This window comes from Rhinoderma darwinii, chromosome 9 (assembly GCF_050947455.1).
Source record: "Rhinoderma darwinii isolate aRhiDar2 chromosome 9, aRhiDar2.hap1, whole genome shotgun sequence".
Lineage (NCBI taxonomy): Eukaryota > Metazoa > Chordata > Amphibia > Anura > Rhinodermatidae > Rhinoderma > Rhinoderma darwinii.
In genome coordinates this window covers 74416046-74441760 of record NC_134695.1, presented here as the reverse complement: position 1 = coordinate 74441760, position 25715 = coordinate 74416046, and the positions used below count along the sequence as shown (strand labels likewise).

The window sequence follows — 25715 nt, the reverse complement described above, 5'->3', positions numbered from 1 at the left end:
CATGATAGGATTAGATACACAGGTCAGGAGACAGTATCACACATGATGGGATTAGATACAGGTCCCAGCAGGCAGTATCACACATGATAGGATTAGATACACAGGTCAGCAGACAGTATCACACATGATGGGATTAGATACAGGTCCCAGCAGGCAGTATCACACATGATAGGATTAGATACACAGCTCAGCAGACAGTATCACACATGATAGGATTAGATACACAGCTCAGCAGACAGTATCACACATGATAGGATTAGATACATCTGCTCAACAGACAGTATCACACATGATGGGATTAGATACACAGCTCAGCAGACAGTATCACACATGATAGGATTAGATACACAGCTCAGCAGACAGTATCACACATGATAGGATTAGATACACAGCTCAGCAGACAGTATCACACATGATAGGATTAGATACACAGCTCAGCAGACAGTATCACACATGATAGGATTAGATACACAGCTCAGCTGACCGTATCACACATGATGGGATTAGATACACATCTCAGCAGAGTATCACACATGATAGGATTAGATACACAGCTCAGCAGACAGTACCACACATGATAGGATTAGATACACAGCTCAGCAGAGTGTCACACATGATAGGATTAGATACACAGCTCAGCAGAGTATCACACATGGTAGGATTAGATACACTGGGACTGTAGTGCAGCATAGTAAATAATCAGGAGTCCGGGTTGGTTGTTTCTCATGCGTCGTTATTTATTGTAACAGTTTTCAGTAATAAATATGAATAATTATTGGCAGGATTTCGTAGGCGGGCGATTGTCGGTGCATTGAGGGTAATAGTAATATTTAGCGTCTTTGCGTCACCTACGTGCAGCCATTTTTTAGGGTTAATCAGACGCCACTTTTAGTGGTGTTCGTGGCATCAGAGAGGCGCGGCGCTCAGGACCTCACTCCTCTACGTGTCACAACTTCCTAGTGAATTATGAGGCTGCATTTCCATGAATACACAAAATGGCGCGGAGTGTAGGTGAGGCGGGATAAAACTTTACATACAGCCGCGTGACGTAACCTACAACAACCGCTATCGGGCACGCGGCTGGATAATAAAACAATCGTTCCACTATTAAACTTTCCACATGTGGTTTACAGTGACTTCCTGTCATGTGACCTCCAGTCTTATGAACGTGTCAAGGTCACATGACAGGAAGTTCATGCAGGCTCAGTCTCCCGCTGATATTACCATGGCAACCCCAGAGCAAGCACAATATATCCAACGACGGCAGCAGAAGAAAAGAGAAACAAAACAAGGCGAAGATTACAAAGTGTTATTATTTTCTAATTAGTCTCATCTTCCCTGAATTGCTCTGTGCTGCTGTTTGAACTATTGACCCTTTCATTCCCGGAGAATTACTGATGAGTGATGTATGGCACAATATACACAGGATCTCGGGATGATGATGAAATCACCACTCCGCTCTGACGCTGCAGAAAATGGCGGATGAAATTATAGTTACACTTATTCACACGAGCGTTGCGCATCACGTCCGAGCTGTACGTTGCGGGTCGCGTTATCACGCATCCCCCATAGACTAGAGTGTGAACGGCCCCATTGAATTTCATAGGTCCATGTGACGGCCGTGGTTTTAATGGCCGTCACACGGACGTATAACACGTTTGTGTGAATAAGGCCTTAGGGTAGGTTCACACGCTAAACTAAAAACGGCCGTGAAATACGGAGCGGTTTTCGAGGGGAAACGGCCTGTGATTTTCAGCCGTTTTTAAAACTACAAACGTTTTTTGCGGCCGTTTTTGGAGCTGTTTTTCTATTCACCCAATGAAAAACGGCTCAAGAAGTGACATGCGCTTCTTCTTACGGGGCTTTTTCACGTGCAGTTTTTTTGTACCTGGCGGAGAATAAGCCATTTTGTGCCATGTATTTTCTGACGTATTTGCGCCATTTTTCTGTGGTTCACAGACTGATACATGAGCCGCAGGTTAAGGTGCAAACTTTCCAGCAGAGTCACCCTGAGAGGACAGCAATAGACATCCAGTAATGAGCCGCAGAGGCATGCAGGGACTTGTAGTACCCCAGGATGATGGGAGTCTCGCGGTCCAAGGACATTTTCATGGATGAAGAAATATAAAGTGTTTTATGTAAATCTGCAGACTGAACGTTATAACACGGACGACGTCACGTTTAGATTACAGGACGAGGCTGCACCATCGTGATGTCATCAAATAGCAAAATAATATTCTTATACCACGGCAAACCAACCGATATCTATCCGTGGACCGTCATATGAGAAAAAGTATTCACGCCCTTCCAGATTTCCCCAATTATTGTTTACTTGTCACACTGAATCTCCTGACAAATACAATGTAATTAGGATTATCCAACATTAATATTACCCATGTGCAAAAGTAAGTGCACCCCCACATTTACTGGTTGTTCTACCTTTAGCAGCAATAACTGCAAGCAAACTCGTCCTATAATCTGATCTCAGGAGAAGTCCTTGAATCCAGGCACGAACCACGCGTTTCCAGACCTTCCACAGCATCAAGGACGAGGCTGACGTTCCAGTGTATTTAAAGAGAAATAACCATTAATAAAGGACATCAGGAAGGGCGTGAATACTTTTCATATCACTGTTTTCGTTTTGTATCTTCTATTCATGTACAGAAACATGGGGTCTCCCTATCGCAGTGAATCAGCCGCAGCCCGCCCGTCGCATAACACGGAAAAAAAGTCCCACGTTCTGCCAGCCACTGCGGACAATATGAAAATACATCGAGGCGATATTATTAACAGTCTAAGATTCTTGTTTCATCTCATCTTATATCCAGTCATTCACTTTATCAATATAAAAATATTCATGCTGCGTGGAATCCATTAAAAAATCTCACAGCATTTATGTATTCCGTCCCTGCGCTCGGGATCGTCAGCCCCTGCGCTCGGGATCGTCAGCCCATGCGCTCGGGATCGTCAGCCCATGCGCTCGGGATCGTCAGCCCCTGCGCTCGGGATCGTCAGCCCCTGCGCTCGGGATCGTCAGCCCCTGCGCTCGGGATCGTCAGCCCCTGCGCTCGGCGTCGTCAGCCCCTGCGCTCGGGATCGTCAGCCCCTGCGCTCGGGATCGTCAGCCCCTGCGCTCGGGATCGTCAGCCCATGCGCTCGGGATCGTCAGCCCCTGCGCTCGGGATCGTCAGCCCCTGCGCTCGGCGTCGTCAGCCCCTGCGCTCGGGATCGTCAGCCCCTGCGCTCGGCGTCGTCAGCCCCCGCGCTCGGGATCGTCAGCCCTCGGCATTGTCAGCCCCCGCGCTGATCCCGTAACTCTGTCTATATTTATAATCTAAAGCTTATCTATATAGTAGAAACTATTTTTCATAAACCGTTCCTGCCCCTGCCATGTGGTGGCGCTGTGGGGCAGTGACATCTCAGCAGCTGTGTGGGGGAGCGGGTAGATATATCTCTACATGACCAGGATAAAACGCGTGCCAGCAGTTGTCTATAAATAGCAGAATATTAAAATACATCTTGTAAAAAATCTCCAGTTCTAGCGAAATTATCAGGGAGGGGGAAGGTATAAAAAGCACAAAGAGAGAGACCAGCGCGTCACAGGATCTGCGGACACACGACGGTGCGGGAGGATTGTTCAGACGCAATGATAATGACGCTTGTTTTCTTGTTTCGTTTGGGATCCATCTTCTTATGCGTCTGATGAACTGATATAAAGAGAGGAAAGGGTTAATCCAATCCCAACTATTATAATAATACCTGTATAATACAATATATAACGAACGCTAGTCTTTACCAGGGGACCCGATACAATATATGAGGAGGGGGCTAGTCTTTACTAGGGGACCCGATACAATATATGAGGAGGGGGCTAGTCTTTACCAGGGGACCCGATACAATATATGAGGAGGGGGCTATTCTTTACCAGGGGACCCGATACAATATATGAGGAGGGGGCTAGTCTTTACCAGGGGACCCGATACAATATATGAGGAGGGGGCTAGTCTTTACCAGGGGACCCGATACAATATATGAGGAGGGGGCTAGTCTTTACCAGGGGACCCGATACAATATATGAGGAGGGGGCTAGTCTTTACCAGGGGACCCGATACAATATATGAGGAGGGGGCTAGTCTTTACCAGGGGACTCGATACAATATATGAGGAGGGGGCTAGTCTTTACCAGGGGACTCGATACGATATATGAGGAGGGGGCTAGTCTTTACCAGGGGACCCGATACAATATATGAGGAGGGGGCTATTCTTTACCAGGGGACCCGATACAATATATGAGGAGGGGGCTATTCTTTACCAGGGGACCCGATACAATATATGAGGAGGGGGCTAGTCTTTACCAGGGGACCCGATACAATATATGAGGATGGGGCTAGTCTTTACCAGGGGACCCGATACAATATATGAGGAGGGGGCTAGTCTTTACCAGGGGACCCGATACGATATATGAGGAGGGGGCTAGTCTTTACCAGGGGACTCGATACGATATATGAGGAGGGGGCTAGTCTTTACCAGGGGACTCGATACGATATATGAGGAGGGGGCTAGTCTTTATCAGGGGACTCGATACGATATATGAGGAGGGGGCTAGTCTTTACCAGGGGACCCGATACGATATATAAGGAGGGGGCTATTCTTTACCAGGGGACTCGATACAATATATGAGGAGGGGGCTAGTCTTTACCAGGGGACTCGATACAATATATGAGGAGGGGGCTAGTCTTTACCAGGGGACCCGATACGATATATAAGGAGGGGGCTATTCTTTACCAGGGGACTCGATACAATATATGAGGAGGGGGCTAGTCTTTACCAGGGGACTCGATACAATATATGAGGAGGGGGCTAGTCTTTACCAGGGGACCCGATACGATATATGAGGAGGGGGCTAGTCTTTACCAGGGGACCCGATACGATATATGAGGAGGGGGCTAGTCTTTACCAGGGGACCCGATACAATATATGAGGAGGGGGCTAGTCTTTACCAGGGGACCCGATACAATATATGAGGAGGCGGCTAGTCTTTACCAGGGGACCCGATACAATATATGAGGAGGGGGCTAGTTTTTACCAGGGGACTCGATACAATATATGAGGAGGGGGCTAGTCTTTACCAGGGGACCCGAAACGATATATGAGGAGGGGGCTAGTCTTTACCAGGGGACCCGATACGATATATGAGGAGGGGGCTAGTCTTTACCAGGGGACCCAATACAATATGTGAGTAGGGGGCTTGTCTTTACCAGGGGACCCGTTAGGATATATGAGGAGGGGGCTAGTCTTTACCAGGGGACCCGTTTGGATATATGAGGAGGGGGCTAGTCTTTACCAGGGGACCCGTTTGGATATATGAGGAGGGGGCTAGTCTTTACCAGGGGACCCGTTTGGATATATGAGGAGGGGGCTAGTCTTTACCAGGGGACCCGTTAGGATATATGAGGAGGGGGCTAGTCTTTACCAGGGGACCCGTTAGGATATATGAGGAGGGGGCTTGCACTTTCTGGATGTTCCTCCTGATCTTATTTCTAGGGTCCGGCCGGAGACGCTCTCAGTACTCACGGCTCCTCTTTCGCTGCGTTGCGGCTCACGATGAACGGGACAACGTCTTTATCCGCTTTTCCCACCTCAAGATGATTCTTCTCCAAGTTGATGACACACTGAGGAGGGAAAGATGCGGAATCAGCGGCGCCCGGTCACAGCCGGCGTAGATATCAATCTCTGTCGTTACAACAGCCCAAAATGTGGCAACACAATAAACGTCCCCCATCAACTTTCACACTGAGTAAAATCGCGCCTCTTGTTCTGCGGCAGGGTCTGTGTGGCGTAGAAATGCGCTTTTTTTTTTCTCATTTGCGAGTCCTGGCCAAGCAGTAACCTACGCCCGATCATTATTTTCCAAACTGAGGTGCAAAGCGCAAGTGGCTCTAAATTATGGCGCAAATGGTTAATAAATATGTGGCACAGCGGATCAGACACTAATTTGAAGTAAAATGCGCCAAAAATATGGCGCAAATACATTAATAAACGTGGGCCAATGTATCCAGTGCAGGGGGCACTGCAGAACGTACAACATCCAGTCTTATCCATACACCAGTGGCTGCTCCCAGTATCCCCACAAATACACCATGTGGCACCCGCTGAGAAATGTGTCACCCTGATTTCCCTGCTGAGAGGTCCGGTCCTGGATCTTACCTTCAGGGATCGCAGGGCTTGGAGACCCAGGGAGAAGCTCCGTTCCTTGTCATCTGGGGGAGAGAAGTGACGAGACGTGAGGGCAGAACCTCCAGACATTGCCGTTTACAAGGAAGAGCCATAATATCACCGTCCCCCCAGGATAGATGGGAGACCCCAACATGAGCATGAGCCCCATAACACACTCCTACAGAGATGTATAGTAAATGTGTCATTTTCAAGATCTCTGCTTGCTACCAGTGAGGACTAGGACCGATACAGGTTTACATTCACTGATAGCAAGCAGGGATCCTAATAATGGAGGAAACCTGAAACACAAAGTCTATCAGAAAGTTGCAGATCTTTTTATTATACAATGATTTACATGAAGCCGGACGTCCCCTTTAAGGCCCATTTACAGAAGTTGTTGCGACCGTAAAACAAATGTTTTTATGTTCCATCGTAAGTACTAAAACCTTCCCACATTCATTGTAGTAACACAAGCGCCTTCGTAATGGAGGACAACCCCCATCATCTAACCATTCAGCAACACCGCGTGATGCAGAATATGTATCGCTCATTGTTGATCGTTTTGTACATTTACACCGGAATATTTTATATAATATATACTGCACATACAAATACTATATATAATATATACTGCACATACAAATACTATATATAATATATACTGCACATACAAATACTATATATAATATATACTGCACATACAAATACTATACATAATATATACTGCACATACAAATACTATACATAATATATATACTGCACATACAAATACTATATATAATATATACTGCACATACAAATACTATACATAATATATACTGCACATACAAATACTATACATAATATATATACTGCACATACAAATACTATACATAATATATATACTGCACATACAAATACTATACATAATATATACTGCACATACAAATACTATATATAATATATACTGCACATACAAATACTATACATAATATATACTGCACATACAAATACTATACATAATATATATACTGCACATACAAATACTATATATAATATATACTGCACATACAAATACTATATATAATATATATACTGCACATACAAATACTATATATAATATATACTGCACATACAAATACTATACATAATATATATACTGCACATACAAATACTATACATAATATATATACTGCACATACAAATACTATATATAATATATACTGCACATACAAATACTATATATAAGATATACTGCACATACAAATACTATACATAATATATACTGCACATACAAATACTATACATAATATATACTGCACATACAAATACTATACATAATATATACTGCACATACAAATACTATACATAATATATATACTGCACATACAAATACTATATATAATATATACTGCACATACAAATACTATACATAATATATACTGCACATACAAATACTATACATAATATATATACTGCACATACAAATACTATACATAATATATATACTGCACATACAAATACTATACATAATATATACTGCACATACAAATACTATATATAATATATACTGCACATACAAATACTATACATAATATATACTGCACATACAAATACTATACATAATATATATACTGCACATACAAATACTATACATAATATATACTGCACATACAAATACTATATATAATATATACTGCACATACAAATACTATACATAATATATATACTGCACATACAAATACTATATATAATATATACTGCACATACAAATACTATACATAATATATACTGCACATACAAATATTATACATAATATATATACTGCACATACAAATACTATACATAATATATACTGCACATACAAATACTATACATAATATATACTGCACATACAAATACTATACATAATATATACTGCACATACAAATACTATACATAATATATACTGCACATACAAATATTATACATAATATATACTGCACATACAAATACTATATATAATATATACTGCACATACAAATACTATATATAATATATACTGCACATACAAATACTATATATAATATATACTGCACATACAAATACTATACATAATATATATACTGCACATACAAATACTATACATAATATATACTGCACATACAAATACTATATATAATATATACTGCACATACAAATACTATACATAATATATACTGCACATACAAATACTATACATAATATATACTGCACATACAAATACTATACATAATATATACTGCACATACAAATACTATACATAATATATACTGCACATACAAATACTATACATAATATATACTGCACATACAAATACTATACATAATATATACTGCACATACAAATACTATACATAATATATATACTGCACATACAAATACTATACATAATATATACTGCACATACAAATACTATACATAATATATACTGCACATACAAATACTATACATAATATATATACTGCACATACAAATACTATACATAATATATATACTGCACATACAAATACTATATATAATATATACTGCACATACAAATACTATACATAATATATACTGCACATACAAATACTATACATAATATATATACTGCACATACAAATACTATATATAATATATACTGCACATACAAATACTATACATAATATATACTGCACATACAAATACTATACATAATATATATACTGCACATACAAATACTATACATAATATATACTGCACATACAAATACTATATATAATATATACTGCACATACAAATACTATACATAATATATACTGCACATACAAATACTATACATAATATATATACTGCACATACAAATACTATACATAATATATACTGCACATACAAATACTATACATAATATATATACTGCACATACAAATACTATATATAATATATACTGCACATACAAATACTATACATAATATATATACTGCACATACAAATACTATACATAATATATACTGCACATACAAATACTATACATAATATATATACTGCACATACAAATACTATACATAATATATACTGCACATACAAATACTATACATAATATATATACTGCACATACAAATACTATATATAATATATACTGCACATACAAATACTATACATAATATATATACTGCACATACAAATACTATACATAATATATACTGCACATACAAATACTATACATAATATATACTGCACATACAAATACTATACATAATATATACTGCACATACAAATACTATACATAATATATATACTGCACATACAAATACTATACATAATATATACTGCACATACAAATACTATACATAATATATACTGCACATACAAATACTATACATAATATATATACTGCACATACAAATACTATACATAATATATATACTGCACATACAAATACTATATATAATATATACTGCACATACAAATACTATACATAATATATACTGCACATACAAATACTATACATAATATATATACTGCACATACAAATACTATATATAATATATACTGCACATACAAATACTATACATAATATATACTGCACATACAAATACTATACATAATATATATACTGCACATACAAATACTATACATAATATATACTGCACATACAAATACTATATATAATATATACTGCACATACAAATACTATACATAATATATACTGCACATACAAATACTATACATAATATATATACTGCACATACAAATACTATACATAATATATACTGCACATACAAATACTATACATAATATATATACTGCACATACAAATACTATATATAATATATACTGCACATACAAATACTATACATAATATATATACTGCACATACAAATACTATACATAATATATACTGCACATACAAATACTATACATAATATATATACTGCACATACAAATACTATACATAATATATACTGCACATACAAATACTATACATAATATATATACTGCACATACAAATACTATACATAATATATACTGCACATACAAATACTATACATAATATATATACTGCACATACAAATACTATATATAATATATACTGCACATACAAATACTATACATAATATATACTGCACATACAAATACTATACATAATATATATACTGCACATACAAATACTATATATAATATATACTGCACATACAAATACTATACATAATATATACTGCACATACAAATATTATACATAATATATATACTGCACATACAAATACTATACATAATATATACTGCACATACAAATACTATACATAATATATACTGCACATACAAATACTATACATAATATATACTGCACATACAAATACTATACATAATATATACTGCACATACAAATACTATACATAATATATATACTGCACATACAAATACTATATATAATATATACTGCACATACAAATACTATACATAATATATATACTGCACATACAAATACTATACATAATATATACTGCACATACAAATACTATATATAATATATACTGCACATACAAATACTATACATAATATATACTGCACATACAAATACTATATATAATATATACTGCACATACAAATACTATATATAATATATACCGCACATACAAATACTATATATAATATATACTGCACATACAAATACTATACATAATATATATACTGCACATACAAATACTATACATAATATATACTGCACATACAAATACTATACATAATATATACTGCACATACAAATACTATATATAATATATACTGCACATACAAATACTATACATAATATATATACTGCACATACAAATACTATATATAATATATACTGCACATACAAATACTATATATAATATATACTGCACATACAAATACTATACATAATATATACTGCACATACAAATACTATATATAATATATACTGCACATACAAATACTATACATAATATATATACTGCACATACAAATACTATACATAATATATATACTGCACATACAAATACTATATATAATATATACTGCACATACAAATACTATATATAATATATACTGCACATACAAATACTATACATAATATATACTGCACATACAAATACTATACATAATATATACTGCACATACAAATACTATATATAATATATACTGCACATACAAATACTATACATAATATATATACTGCACATACAAATACTATATATAATATATACTGCACATACAAATACTATACATAATATATATACGGCACATACAAATACTATACATAATATATATACTGCACATACAAATACTATATATAATATATACTGCACATACAAATACTATATATATATAATCCTTTATAACTATAAATGAGACGTCCGTCTCCTCCCCGCCACCTCTGATACGCACCAATAATGGCCACGCTGCACTCCAGGGACGCGCTGCCCAACATCAGCGCCACGTGTTCTACCTGACCGATGCTCCTCGCGTTGTAGGGTAAAGATAACTTCTCCTCCTCGTTCTTGTATGACCTGAAATGTTCCTTTAACCTGAGAGAAAAGAAAAGAAGTCGCAGGAGATTCCGAGTTTCTTCCGTCTGATGTAAATAATTATAGAATGAGAAGTTCTGCGTCTAACAGACTTTGCCGGGAATTTATCAAGCGCTGGCATAGAAAACCGCAATATGTGCAAAAATTCCGTTTTGGGGATTCGTTTTAGGGGCGTGACCACCCGATGCCCAACAAATTCTTAATAAATTAGACACATTTTACTCCAGTGATCTCTAGTGCATGAAACGCCAGTCTCAATGAACTCCCCCCATTGTGTTTCACTTCCTCATCATTTTCAAGATCTCTGCTGGCTGTCAGTGAACCCTAACAAACTATCCGGACAGTGGAGAGATTTGTGCTGCGGCTGATCTGTTTAGCTCACAGATGATGGTGTAGACGTGGCCGTGTGAGCTGGACTAGGTCAGGACGCGATTTCAACCCCTGGACGTAAACAAGAAAGTGTTAATTCACTGACAGCAACCAGTGATCTTGTGAATGGTGAAGAATTGAAACACAAAGGGAGAATTTATCATTGTTTCTACACCAGTGTTCTGGTACAGAAAAGTAAAAAATGCCTCAAAAGTCAATTTGGTGGGGGGGGGGTGCGACTTGAGGCATTTGCAACGCTTACGTCACTTTACTATAAATCGGGCGGGGCTTAGTGGAAGGGGCGGGGCCTTCTGCAGCCCATTAAATTTACTATAATTTACACTGGAAACTGGGGTCAATTAAGAGCAAATGTACTCCAGTGACTTGATTTTGTGGCGCACAGACGGCCGTAAATGCGGCTAATTTATGGCGAGGCGGTCGCCTTATTCCTGCGCCGTTTAACACTAATAAGTCTCCCGCGCTGTCGTCGCTGTAGATACTTTGTTACATTTCATTTCTATAATAACGGAATTTCTCTTTCCCTGACAAGTCGCCGGCTCTCGATCTCACTGAATATTTTATAGTCGCCGGATTTCTTGGTCCCTAATTTCACTTTGGAATCAGTAAATATAAGTCGTCTTCTACTAAAATATTCTACTCAGCCGTTCCTTCAGTTTATCGGTCTCTGGGAAAGCTGGGTGACAAGCAATATGGTCCCCATAACAGATGCTCCAGGGGTTGTCACCCACCGATCCCTGGGGAGGTCGTATTGCTGACCGGCGACTACCCTGCAGGAGCTGTAATGGCGGCCATATTAGCTGTCACCCAGCTTTCCCAGGAACAGATGTTCTTCAGTAACGTTGTACAGGGGGATCATTCCCCGCACATTCCTACACATCACATCTGGGCAGAGAATGACAACAGATTTTGTATTTCGGGGTTCAGGGGGAATCTCCAGATTGTGGGGCAGGTCCAGACACGAGTGCTGCGCCATCCGACCTGTGACCGCCATTTACTGCGCAGCTCGTGACCTCAAGAAAAATGTGGAATCATGGGAAGAAAAGTCACGTGACTCGCGCCTCCCGCACCGGATTCTGATCCTTTCCAAACTGAGAATAAGTCTAAAATATATTTTGTTGTCAGATGTGACGGGGGAGGAAGATCTGTAACATTCACCGCAGGGATTAACCGCAATGATACAGGCGATTATGGGATCGCTTTAATCCGGCGCCATTTTTTTTATCATTAAAATTTCCTGCTGTTTCATGTTAATGAGTCGGACGAGAGCGCCAGAGCAGCGACAAATCAGCAAAATGTACCCGATGGCAGCAGCAGCAGCAATGCCCCGACAGTAACGATAGCTCCAGCCACAAAACTTTCACCTTAGAGGGGAACTCCACTTTGGGAAATGCTTACATTTCACAGGATAAATCTACATATGGGGTTTAGAAACTTGGTCTTAACTTATTCTTCTATATTCTGAGTCACACCAAGTTGTATACTCTAATCACATCCAGAGCTGCATTCAAAATTCTACTAGTTTCCTGGTAGCATGAAGTTATGCATTGTCAGAGCTGTCTATAGATAGAGCTCAGTGGTTAAGGAACATGTCTGAGGGCGGAGCGGAGATAAACCACAGAATCAGATGTAGACAAGGCATATAGTGGAAACACCAAACTACATCTCCCAGTATGCAATGCAACGATATACAATGCATTATAGATTTTTAGCCATTAGGGGTGTGTTAGCAGAGCGCTGACTTATTCAAAGTGGCAACCAGACGAACTGTGAGTGCAGCTCTGGATGCGACTAGAGTAGAAGACACATAGAGGCAATTTGTAAAGTTTCTCAACATTCGATTCAGATGTAATAATGTGAAGTTATCAGAAAACTCCGGTATTGGTCATCCCTGGGTCACGTGACACTGAGCTCCTCCCGGGTAAAGAGAATATGAAATCTGTGCTGGGTCCTCAGTGCTGATGGGAGACATTAAATAAAGGACAAAACCTTTCACCATTTATCTTAGGGAAGGCTCCGGCACCAGCCACGATCATATCAACAGTGAGTGGAGCTGCCCTTTAATTTATAGAGTGGGGGAGGGGGAGATTGTGGCATTCCTGACACTCACCCAAGTCGGTCCAGACAGGCTGAGGACATGACACTGTACGGAGAGGACGTGTCAATCTTCGCTTTCACCTCCTTCCCAGCGCACTGCGTGACCACAAGAGAGACCACGTTAATGGAGGAGGGGGCATGACACTGGGGGAGGGGGTAATGGATGCAGCCAGGTCATACGCCATGATTATTACCAGATATTACGTATATATTATTGACCCTTGAATTACAGTAAATGGGGGTGAAAGTCTCCATTGAATTATTATTAGACCCCTCTACCTGACACCAGACAAACACGGCCTCGTCCTCGTCACTCTTTCTAGGGCTCTCCCCCTTCCCATGATGCAGTTTGTTGCTCTTGGCTGAGACTTCGTTCTTTGGGATCCATGATGGACGGTTGCTCCTTAGCTTTGATAAGTTGCTCTCCAGTAAACGTCGCTGCAGAATGTTGTGTGGTTGCTGCAAAAGAGCCAGAAAACCAAAAAAGAGTCAGGAACCTAAAGAATCAGGAACCTAAAAAGAGTCAGGAACCTAAAAAAGAGTCAGGAACCTAAAAAAGAGTCAGGAACCTAAAAAAAAGAGTCAGGAACCTAAAAAAGAGTCAGGAACCTAAAAAAGAGTCAGGAACCTAAAAAAGAGTCAGGAACCTAAAAAAGAGTCAGGAACCTAAAAAAGAGTCAGGAACCTAAAAAAGAGTCAGGAACCTAAAAAGAGTCAGGAACCTAAAGAGTAAAGGACCTAAAAAGAGTCAGGAACCTAAAAAGAGTCAGGAACCGAAAAAAGAGTCAAGAACCTAAAGAGTCAAGAACCTAAAGAGTCAAGAACCTAAAGAGTCAAGAACCTAAAGAATCCGGAACCAAAAAAGTCAGAAACCTAAAGAGTCAGGAACCTAAAGAATTGGGAACCTAAAGAATTGGGAACCTAAAGAATCCTTAACCAAAAAAGACAGGAACCCAAAGGGTCGGGAACCCAAAGAGTCAGGAACCCAATATATGGTACTGTGCAGTGTATATATATATACAGAATAATACAGATACTGAGAATTACACCCAGTATACAGGACAGGAGAAGTGGTACTGTGCAGTGTCTATATATACAGAATAATACAGATACTGAGAATTACACCCAGTATACAGGACAGGAGAAGTGGTGCTGTGCAGTGTATATATACAGAATAATACAGATACTGAGAATTACACCCAGTATACAGGACAGGAGAAGTACTGTGCAGTGTATATATATATATATACAGAATAATACAGATACTGAGAATTACACCCAGTACACAGGACAGGAGAAGTGGTACTGTGCGGTGTATATATACAGAATAATACAGATACTGAGAATTACACCCAGTATACAGGACAGGAGAAGTGGTACTGTGCAGTGTCCATATATACAGAATAATACAGATACTGAGAATTACACCCAGTATACAGGACAGGAGAAGTGGTACTGTGCGGTGTATATATATATATACAGAATAATACAGATACTGAGAATTACACCCAGTATACAGGACAGGAGAAGTGGTACTGTGCAGTGTATATATATACAGAATAATACAGATACTGAGAATTACACCCAGTATACAGGACAGGAGAAGTGGTACTGTGCAGTGTATATATATACAGAATAATACAGATACTGAGAATTACACCCAGTATACAGGACAGGAGAAGTGGTACTGTGCAGTGTCCATATATACAGAATAATACAGATACTGAGAATTACACCCAGTATACAGGACAGGAGAAGTGGTACTGTGCAGTGTATATATACAGAATAATACAGATACTGAGAATTACACCCAGTACACAGGACAGGAGAAGTAGGACTGTCCAGGCCCGTTGAAATTAATGCACATGGCCGCGTCCATTATTTCCTACGGACCGCAGAACACGGCCGTAATAAGACATGCCCGTTCTTTCTGCGGTCCAGGATCCTGGGCCATGCACGGACGGTGGAAACCACGGTCGTGTGCACGGCCCCTCAGAAATAAATGGTGCCGCAATTCTCCCGTGGATTTTTGGGGAAATTGCGGCCGCAAAAGCACGTTCATGTGCAGGGCGCCTAAGGCCCCATGCCCACGACCGTAGAATTGATCCGTAATTATGAACCCATTTACTTCTTATGAGCACGGACACCGTCCGTGCCGTAGAAATGCTGCGCAAATGATAGGACATGTCCTATTTTTTTGCTTTCTACGGACCGTGCTCCCACACTTTATAATGGAGCACGGCCCACACATGCGGGTGGCTGTCAGCGGCTGGCCGTGCCCGTAATCACGGACAGCGATTAAGGGCGCGGTCATGTGCAGTGGATTCACTGTGGAATTGCGTCAGATTTGCTGCCGATTATCCCGCTATGTGTGCATCTAGCCTAAAGGATAACGGACGCTGTATTTTTCGCCTTGAGTATATAAGAGACGGCTTATTAGTCACGTGTTCCGGCGAGGCAGCGATTTGTCGTTGTGCGTGGGTTTTCTGTTGTGAATTTCAGTGACAGAGGGTAAAATAAGAAGATTCCCAGCAGACGGATCGCTTGTTATCAGCCGCCGCTGTGTGTAACGTGGGAGGAAAAGAACAGCTGCGGAAGTGAGAGGCTGGCATGGGAAGGGTTAAGCGACTTTACTGAGGGGGAGTCACTGGAGGGGCTGCTTATGTGACATGTGCGACACTGGTGACGCCAATACACCATCCCCGGGGGTCAGAGCCCTGCAGATGTGGAAACCAGCAGAAAGTATCACACATGATAGGATTAGATACACAGCTGAGCAGACAGTATCACACATGATGGGATTAGATACACAGCTGGGCAGACAGTATCACACATGATAGGATTAGATACACAGCTGAGCAGACAGTATCACACATGATAGGATTAGATACACAGCTCAGCAGAGTATCACACATGATGGGATTAGATACACAGCTGGGCAGACAGTATCACACATGATAGGATTAGATACACAGCTCAGCAGACAGTATCACACATGATAGGATTAGATACACAGCTCAGCAGACAGTATCACACATGATAGGATTAGATACACAGCTCAGCAGACAGTATCACACATGATAGGATTAGATACACAGCTCAGCAGACAGTATTACACATGATAGGATTAGATACACAGCTCAGCAGACAGTATCACACAGGATAGGATTAGATACACAGCTCAGCAGACAGTATTACACATAAGATTAGCTACACAGCTATATGTGGGGCACTATATAAGGGGGGGGGGCTATATGTGGGGCTCTATCTACAGGGGGGGCTACATGTGGGGCACTCTACAGGGGGGTAAATCTGGGGCACTATATACAGGGGGGCTATAATCTAAGGCACTATATACAGGGTGTTATATGTGGTGCACTATATACAGGGGGCTATATGTAGGGCACTATGTACAGGGGGGCTAAATGTGGGCACTATCTACACGGGTGGCTTTATGTGGGGCACTATCTAGAGGGGCTCTATTGGGGGTCACTATCTACAGGGGCACGGTGTGTGTGTGTGTGTGTGTATGGGACAAAGTTTTTGGCGCTATTATATTTAGGGGCACAGTGTCTGGCACCATGAGAACTTTATCTTCGTTTATAAGTGCACAAATATTTGAAAAGTGAGAAGCTGAAGGCATCTGAGCGGCAAACTGCAGAAATGGGTCATGGCCGGGAGAAGTCATCATAGAGGTCTGGACCAGAGGGAGAAGAAAAGAGGAAAAGAACAACTAGAATCTGACGTCACTGGTGAGTCACCAAATGTAAATGTTTATTCTGCCTTTAATCTGTACTGTAGTCACTGTATGATCTGCAGCGAGATCATGGGTGGTTTGATTATGATATGATTTTTTTGTGAAGCAGCAACTCCCAGCATATCCTTACCATTATTCGGCCCATGCTGGGAGCTGTTTACAATTTAGTGCAAACCTGTACGGCAGGGGTTGCACTAAATTGAGCTGTATTTGTGCTGGTGTTGTATTTATTTCCTGAGCTTGGTTCTGGTGCTGTATATATGTACTGAGCTCTGTTCTGGTGCTGTATATATGTACAGAGCTTGGTTGTGGAACTGTATATATGTACTGAGACTTGTTCTGGTGCTGTATATATATATATATATATATATATATATATATATATATATATATATATATATACTGAGCTTGGTTCTGGTGCTGTATATATGTACTGCGGTTGTTCCGGTGTTGCATATATGTACGGAGCTTTGTTCCGGTGCTGTAAATATAGATTTATCTTTGTTCTGGTGTTGTATATATGTAATGAGCTTTGTTCTGGTACTGTATATATGTACAGACCTTGGTTCTGGTGTATATATTGTGACATCTTGGGGACCACTTAGCTCACAGGATCGCCATCTCCAGGGTGAGATGGTTGGCACACTTATAAAGTTCACTCCAACGCATGGAATAAAAGTTTATACCAGCCGCAGCTAGCTTTATTGTCTTCACCACAGCAAGCAGTGTTACAACTAAAAACATACAAAATAAACCCTAGGCCGTCCAGCCTCTAACGAAACATTAATTGTCCCTCACTACGAGACCCTGAGCGTGTGTGTTTGTGTGTGTGTGTATGGCTGAATATGAAATTGAAATCATACTATTTAGTTACAGTGTGGTGATATTGTAGCATTGTATACTGGTATAATTTGCAATCTTTATACGTCAGTATTAGGCCATGATCACACAATCAGGATTTGATTAGGACTAAGTCCCTGATTCCACACCCGAATCCCTTTCAAATAGAATAGAGAGCTTTGTTCTAGTGCTGTATATATGTAATGAGCTTTGTTCTGGTTCGGTATTTATGTACTGAGATTTGTTCTGGTGCTGTATGTATGTACTGAGATTTGTTCTGGTGCTGTATATATGTACTGCGGTTTGTTCTGATGCTGTATATATGTATGAGCTTGGTTATGGTGCTGTATTTATGTACTGAGCTTTGCTCTGGTGCTGTATATATGTAAATTAGCTTTGTTCTGGTGCTGTATTTATGTACTGAGCTAGGTTCTGGTGCTGTATATATGTATGAGCTTTGTTCTGGTGCTGTATATATGTATGAGCTTGGTTCTGGTGTTGTATATATGTACTGATCTTTGTTCGGGGGCTGTATATATGTATGAGCTTTGTTGTGGTGCTGTATTTATGTACTGAGCTTTGTTCCGATGCTGTATTTATGTACTGAGCATTGTTCCGGTGCTGTATATATGTATGAGCTTGGTTCTGGTACTGTATATATGTAATGAGCTTTGTTCTGGTACTGTATATATGTATGAGCTTTGTTCTGGTGCTGTATATATGTACTGATCTTTGTTCTGGTGCTGTATATATGTACTGAGCTTTGTTCTGGTGCTGTATATATGTACTGAGCTTTGTTCTGGTGCTGTATATATGTACTGATCTTGGTTCTGGTGCTGTATATATCTAATGAGCTTTGTTCTGGTTCTGCATTTATGTACTGAGCTTTGTTCTGGTGCTGTATATATGTACTGAGGTTCGTTCTGATGCTGTATATATGTATGAGCTTTGTTGTGGTGCTGTATTTATGTACTGAGCTTGGTTCTGGTGCTGTATATATGTAAATGAGCTTTGTTCTGGTGCTGTATTTATGTACTGAGTTTTGTTCTGGTGCTGTATATATATATATATATATATATATAGGGAGCTTTGTTCTGGTGCTGTATTTATACACACAGCTTTGTTCTGGTGCTGTATATATGTACCGAGGTTTGTTCTGATGCTGTTTATATGTATGAGCTTGGTTCTGGTGTTGTATATATGTACTGATCTTTGTTCGGGGGCTGTATATATGTATGAGCTTTGTTCCGGTGCTGTATATATGTACTGATCTTGGTTCTGGTGCTGTATATATCTAATGAGCTTTGTTCTGGTTCTGCATTTATGTACTGAGCTTTGTTCTGGTGCTGTATATATGTACTGAGGTTGGTTCTGGTGCTGTATATATGTAAATGAGCTTTGTTCTGGTGCTGTATTTATGTACTGAGTTTTGTTCTGGTGCTGTATATATATAGGGAGCTTTGTTCTGGTGCTGTATTTATACACTTCTTTGTTCTGGTGCTGTATATATGTACCGAGGTTTGTTCTGATGCTGTTTATATGTATGAGCTTGGTTGTTGTGCTGTATATATGTACTGAGGTTTGTTCTGATGCTGTATATATATATATGAGCTTTGTTCTGGTGCTGTATATATGTATGAGCTTGGTTGTGGTGCTGTATTTATGTACTGATCTTTGTTCTGGTGCTGTATATATGTATGAGCTTTGTTCTGGTATTATATATATATGTATTGAGCTTTGTTCTGGTGCTGTATATATGTAATGAGCTTTGTTCTGGTACTGTATATATGTATGAGCTTTGTTCTGGTGATGTATTTATACACGCAGCTTTGTTCTGGTGCTGTATATATGTACCGAGGTTTGTTCTGATGCTGTTTATATGTATGAGCTTGGTTGTTGTGCTGTATATATGTACTGAGGTTTGTTCTGATGCTGTATATATATATGAGCTTTGTTCTGGTGCTGTATATATGTATGAGCTTGGTTGTGGTGCTGTATTTATGTACTGATCTTTGTTCTGGTGCTGTATATATGTATGAGCTTTGTTCTGGTGCTGTATATATGTAATGAGCTTTGTTCTGGTACTGTATATATGTATGAGCTTTGTTCTGGTGCTGTATATATGTACTGATCTTTGTTCTGGTGCTGTATATATGTACTGATCCTTGTTCTGGTGCTGTATATATGTACTGAGCTTGGTTCTGGTGTTGTATATAGAACTATATTGCTTGTAAAATTTACAAATGGTTTTATGGTCAAGTTACACAAAAAAAATGTGGATAAAAATGACACCTCATTGATTGGTAGAGAAAACAAACATGACGAGGGTGGAGGAGATGTCGGGAAAGAGGTGTGGGGGGGTGCCAAACGGAATCTTTGCCCCGGGTGCTGCAGAACCTGGCTACGCCTCTGGTCCCAGGAGAATATATTATAATGATGATATAATGTTGTCCGTCAGATACATCTCAGATAATTATTATATTGGATTATCTGCTGCTGCTTCTCTGGGATTCGGCTTCTTGTTTATGATGATTTGTAGGTCAGGATGGAGGCAGCGGACAATTGAATCATTGAATTTACTCTCATTCCTCATAGAAAAGGACCCCATCCTCCGCCACTGCCCATTTACTCCACTAGATTCCTGCTCAGTCTGTCCCCGCTCTATACTAGCACTGTCAATCACTGATGCTCATGTGGGAGGGGCCTATATTGGATATGTGGGAGGGGCTAGATTGAATCGGTGGGAGGGGCTTATAGTGAAGGGGTGGGGTCAGAAAGGTACAGAGAGTTCACTAAATGATTATTTCTGTGTGTGTCATGTCCTACAGGGGAAGTCGCAGCATTCACCTATTCATTTCTGAGGCACCTTGCGCCTCACACCTCAGTGATGTCAGCAGTCCATAGTGAAACGTTGCTTTTCTTGTTATGGGGGGTTGTTACCCTCTCGTGTTGTTTTGCAGGTGTTGTAGCTGCGCCTTGCCGTAAATACTTTAGAATTAGGTTCTTTATCTGGTTTATTCAGATTTAATCTGCTGACCCTGAACTGTCTGTTGGGTTCTCACATTCCGATGATTTCATGATGGAGTTAATCAGTCAGAGGTCTGAGAGGTAATTCCGACCCTGGATTTATTGTAATGTTCTGTGTACGGTGGAGGAGTGTTCTGCGGAGCTTACAATTTAGTGCAATCCAGAGTCCCCCCTTATAAATATCCACTGCTCTTCTCATGACCCCCTGTGTATAAATTAGCAAACATCTCCACTATGTACTTTATCATCATCATCATCACCACCACCATCATCAACACTATCATCATCACCACCATCACCACCATCATCATCACCATCACCATCATCACCACCATCATCAACACCATCACCACCATCATCATCACCACCACCATCATCACCACCACCATCATCATCATCACCACCACTATCATCACCACCATCACCATCATCACCACCATCAACACTTTCATCATCACCACCACTATCATCATCAACAATATCATCATCACCACTATGATCTTTATCATCATCACCACTATCATCATTACCACTATCATCATTACCACTATCATCATCACCACTATCATCATCAACACTATCATCATCAACACTATCATCATCATCACCACTATGATCTTTATCATCATCACCACTATCATCATCAACACTATCATCATCACCACTATGATCTTTATCATCATCACCACCATCATCATCAACAAAACTATCATCATCACCACTATCATCATTACCACTATCATCATCACCACTATGATCTTTATCATCATCACCACCATCATCATCAACAAAACTATCATCATCACCACTATCATCATTACCACTATCATCATTACCACTATCATCATCACCACTATCATCATCACCACTATCATCATCACCACTATCATCATCAACACTATCATCATCAACACTATCATCATCAACACTATCATCATCAACACTATCATCATCAACACTATCATCATCACCACTATGATCTTTATCATCATCACCACTATCATCATCAACACTATCATCATCACCACTATGATCTTTATCATCATCACCACCATCATCATCAACAACACTATCATCATCAACACTATCATCATCACCACTATGATCTTTATCATCATCACCACTATCATCACCACTATCATCATCACCACTATCATCATCACCACTATCATCATCACCACTATCATCATCACCACCATCATCATCACCACCATCATCATCATCATCACCACCACTATCATCACCACTATCATCACCACCATCATCATCACCACTATCATCATCACCACTATCATCATCACCACTATCATCATCACCACTATCATCATCACCACTATCATCATCACCACTATCATCATCATCGCCACTATCATCACCATCATGATTACCACTATCATCACCACCACTATGATCTTTATCATCATCATCACCACTGTCATCATCACCACTATGATCTTTATCATCATCACCACAATCATCATCACCACCATCATCATCATCACCATCATCATCATCATCATCATCACCACTATCATCATCACCACCATAATCATCACCATCATCATCACTATCATCATCATCATCATCATCATCACCATCACCACTATCATCACTATCATCACCATAATCATCACCATCATCAACACTATCATCATCAACACCATCATCACCACCACCATCATCATCACCACTATCATCATCCTCACCACCATCATCACCACCATCATCATCACCACCATCATAATCAACACTATCATTACCACCACCACCATCATCATCATCACCACTATCCTCATCACCACTGTCATCATCACCACTGTCATCATCACCACTGTCATCATCACCACCATCATCATCACCACTATCATCATCATCATCATCATCACCACCACCACCATAATCATCAACACTATCACCACCATCATCATCATCATCACCACTATCATCATCATCACCACTATCGTCTTTATCATCATCACCACCATCATCATCATCACCACCATCATAATCAACACTATCATCATCATCATCAACACTATCATCATCACCATCATCATCATCATCATCACTATTATCACCACCACCATCATAATCATCACTATCATCATAATAATCACCACAACCATCATCATCGTCACCATCTTTATCATCATCGCTAATTATTATTGATATTATTGTCATTCATACATAGTTTGCTTGTGACTCCCCACATTTGGGCATTTTAGGGGGTACCCCCATCCTCCCCATCGCTGCCTCCCATCACCCCCAGCATTTGTCTTACGGTGTCCTTGGAGGTTCCCAGCTTCTTGAGTCCGTCCAGAGGCAGGAGATCGGCGGAATCCTTATGGGTAAACTGGAGGGATTGCTTCACCCTCCTCTGCTGCCGCAGGGTCGCAGCTTCCCGCAGATCCGCGTCTTTCCTGCCGCTCTCGGTGTGGATCCCGGAGTAGAACATGTCGTGCCCGCAGCTCCGGGAGAAGTGAGCAGATGACGCACAGGAAGGCCCCGCTGCACTGGCCGCAGGATTCTGCTGCAGATGGAGTGGACTCTGGTGCCACCTCTCAGAAATGTGGAAAAGTTCCCTCATCCTGCACTTAAAAACGGAGAAATATTACAACTGTCTCAGATCAGATGTGTGCACACAGAAAATGTATTACACACTGTGGGTTTCACGTATTACATCTCTGCTTGCTGTCAGTGAATGAAAACATCTTGTTTACATCTAGAGGCTTAAAACCCGAACAGACCTAATACTTCTCACAGCTGAGGGTTTGTTACAATGCATTGATGTAGACAATCATCTGTAAACAAAACCCATCAGCAGCACAAATCCCTCACAGTCTGGTGTCTACATTGGGAAGAAATGTAACAAACCCTCAGCTCTGAGAAGGATTAGGTCAGGATGGGTATTCAGCCTCTGGATGTAACCATCCTGAAAATGTCACTTTTTTATTCTAATTATTACATTTATGTTTCATGTGGATATAGTTGGCACAACATTTAAGTGCATATTAACCCCTTCATGACATGGCTGATTTTTACCTTTGTCAACCCCTCTGTGTTCTGGCAGATATAACTTTTTACATTTGTACCTATTATTGATCGCTGTATGAATCTGTATACTACAAGCGCCCCCTAGTGGTGGCTGCTAGCAGAAGGTTATGTTATATTTTGTCTTGTGAGTGGGGAAGTAGCTGAAACTGTAAGGGTAGGGGGCAGCATGGCAGGAGGGGCACTGACGAGAAATAAAAAGGTGATCAATGTGGGCAGCGAAGCAGGAACAGGCAGATGAGAAGCAGGAACAGGCAGCGTGCAGCGCCCCCTCCCCTAGCGTCTGCAGAGAAGGTGATCGTTTGTGTTCCTCAGGAAGTTTTCTGTTACTTTATTTTAGTTGCTTTTCCCTCCCATCAACGTGTGCGGACAGGAGGGTGTGAAAGGGAAAGTCGCTCTCCCTGCACCCACAGCACAGCTCTGGATGATCAGGAGGAAGATTAATGAGAGCAAGCAGAGATCTTGAAAGGAATTAAAACACAAAGGGGGAGATCTGAATCTTAATTGTGTTGGCGTAAAACGTGGCAAATGTAATAAGAGGCGCCCACCTATTGGCTTGTCCTATAGTCTGAAAAATACATCTATTGCTCCTATTTTGCGCCATTCTCTAGTTTTAAACAATACATTTGTCGGACATCTGCTGGCCACGCCCCCTCTGCTAAACTCGCACATTTTCCCGTCACTTTTCAAAAGTGGCGAAAGGAGAGTAAAATAGTCGCTTGATGTGCAGCTCAATTATAGATCCCCCCGAAGGATAAGACGCCGAGTGCACGGGCCGGAATCTGTGGTGTCCATGCGGTTTATACAAATATCGGCTGTCAAGGCGACTTCATT

The 25715-nt window shown here is 40.2% G+C and overlaps 1 protein-coding gene across 1 annotated transcript; it reads right to left on the bottom strand.

Moving 5' to 3' along the window:
* Positions 1-712: 712 nt before the first annotated feature.
* NRIP3 (nuclear receptor interacting protein 3) lies at positions 713-24401 on the bottom strand. Its single transcript, XM_075838179.1, has 7 exons — positions 24112-24401; positions 14486-14665; positions 14220-14302; positions 11583-11722; positions 6208-6260; positions 5575-5672; positions 713-3707 (listed from the first exon to the last, which is right to left on the bottom strand). Exons 1-7 carry the CDS (start codon positions 24283-24285, stop codon positions 3692-3694), a joined length of 744 nt encoding a protein of 247 aa, XP_075694294.1. The 5' UTR covers positions 24286-24401; the 3' UTR covers positions 713-3691.
* Positions 24402-25715: the final 1314 nt, after the last annotated feature.

Bases quoted from the DNA above. Each gene is read 5' to 3' on its own strand.
- NRIP3 (XM_075838179.1), bottom strand. From the start codon at position 24,285: ATGTTCTACTCCGGGATCCACACCGAGAGCGGCAGGAAAGACGCGGAT. The intron at 14,303-14,485 runs GTAGAGGGGTCT...GTGGTCACGCAG, and splicing joins CCGTGTTTGTCTGGTGTCAG to TGCGCTGGGAAGGAGGTGAA. The intron at 6,261-11,582 runs GTGCGTATCAGA...TCTCTCCCCCAG, and splicing joins GTGCAGCGTGGCCATTATTG to ATGACAAGGAACGGAGCTTC.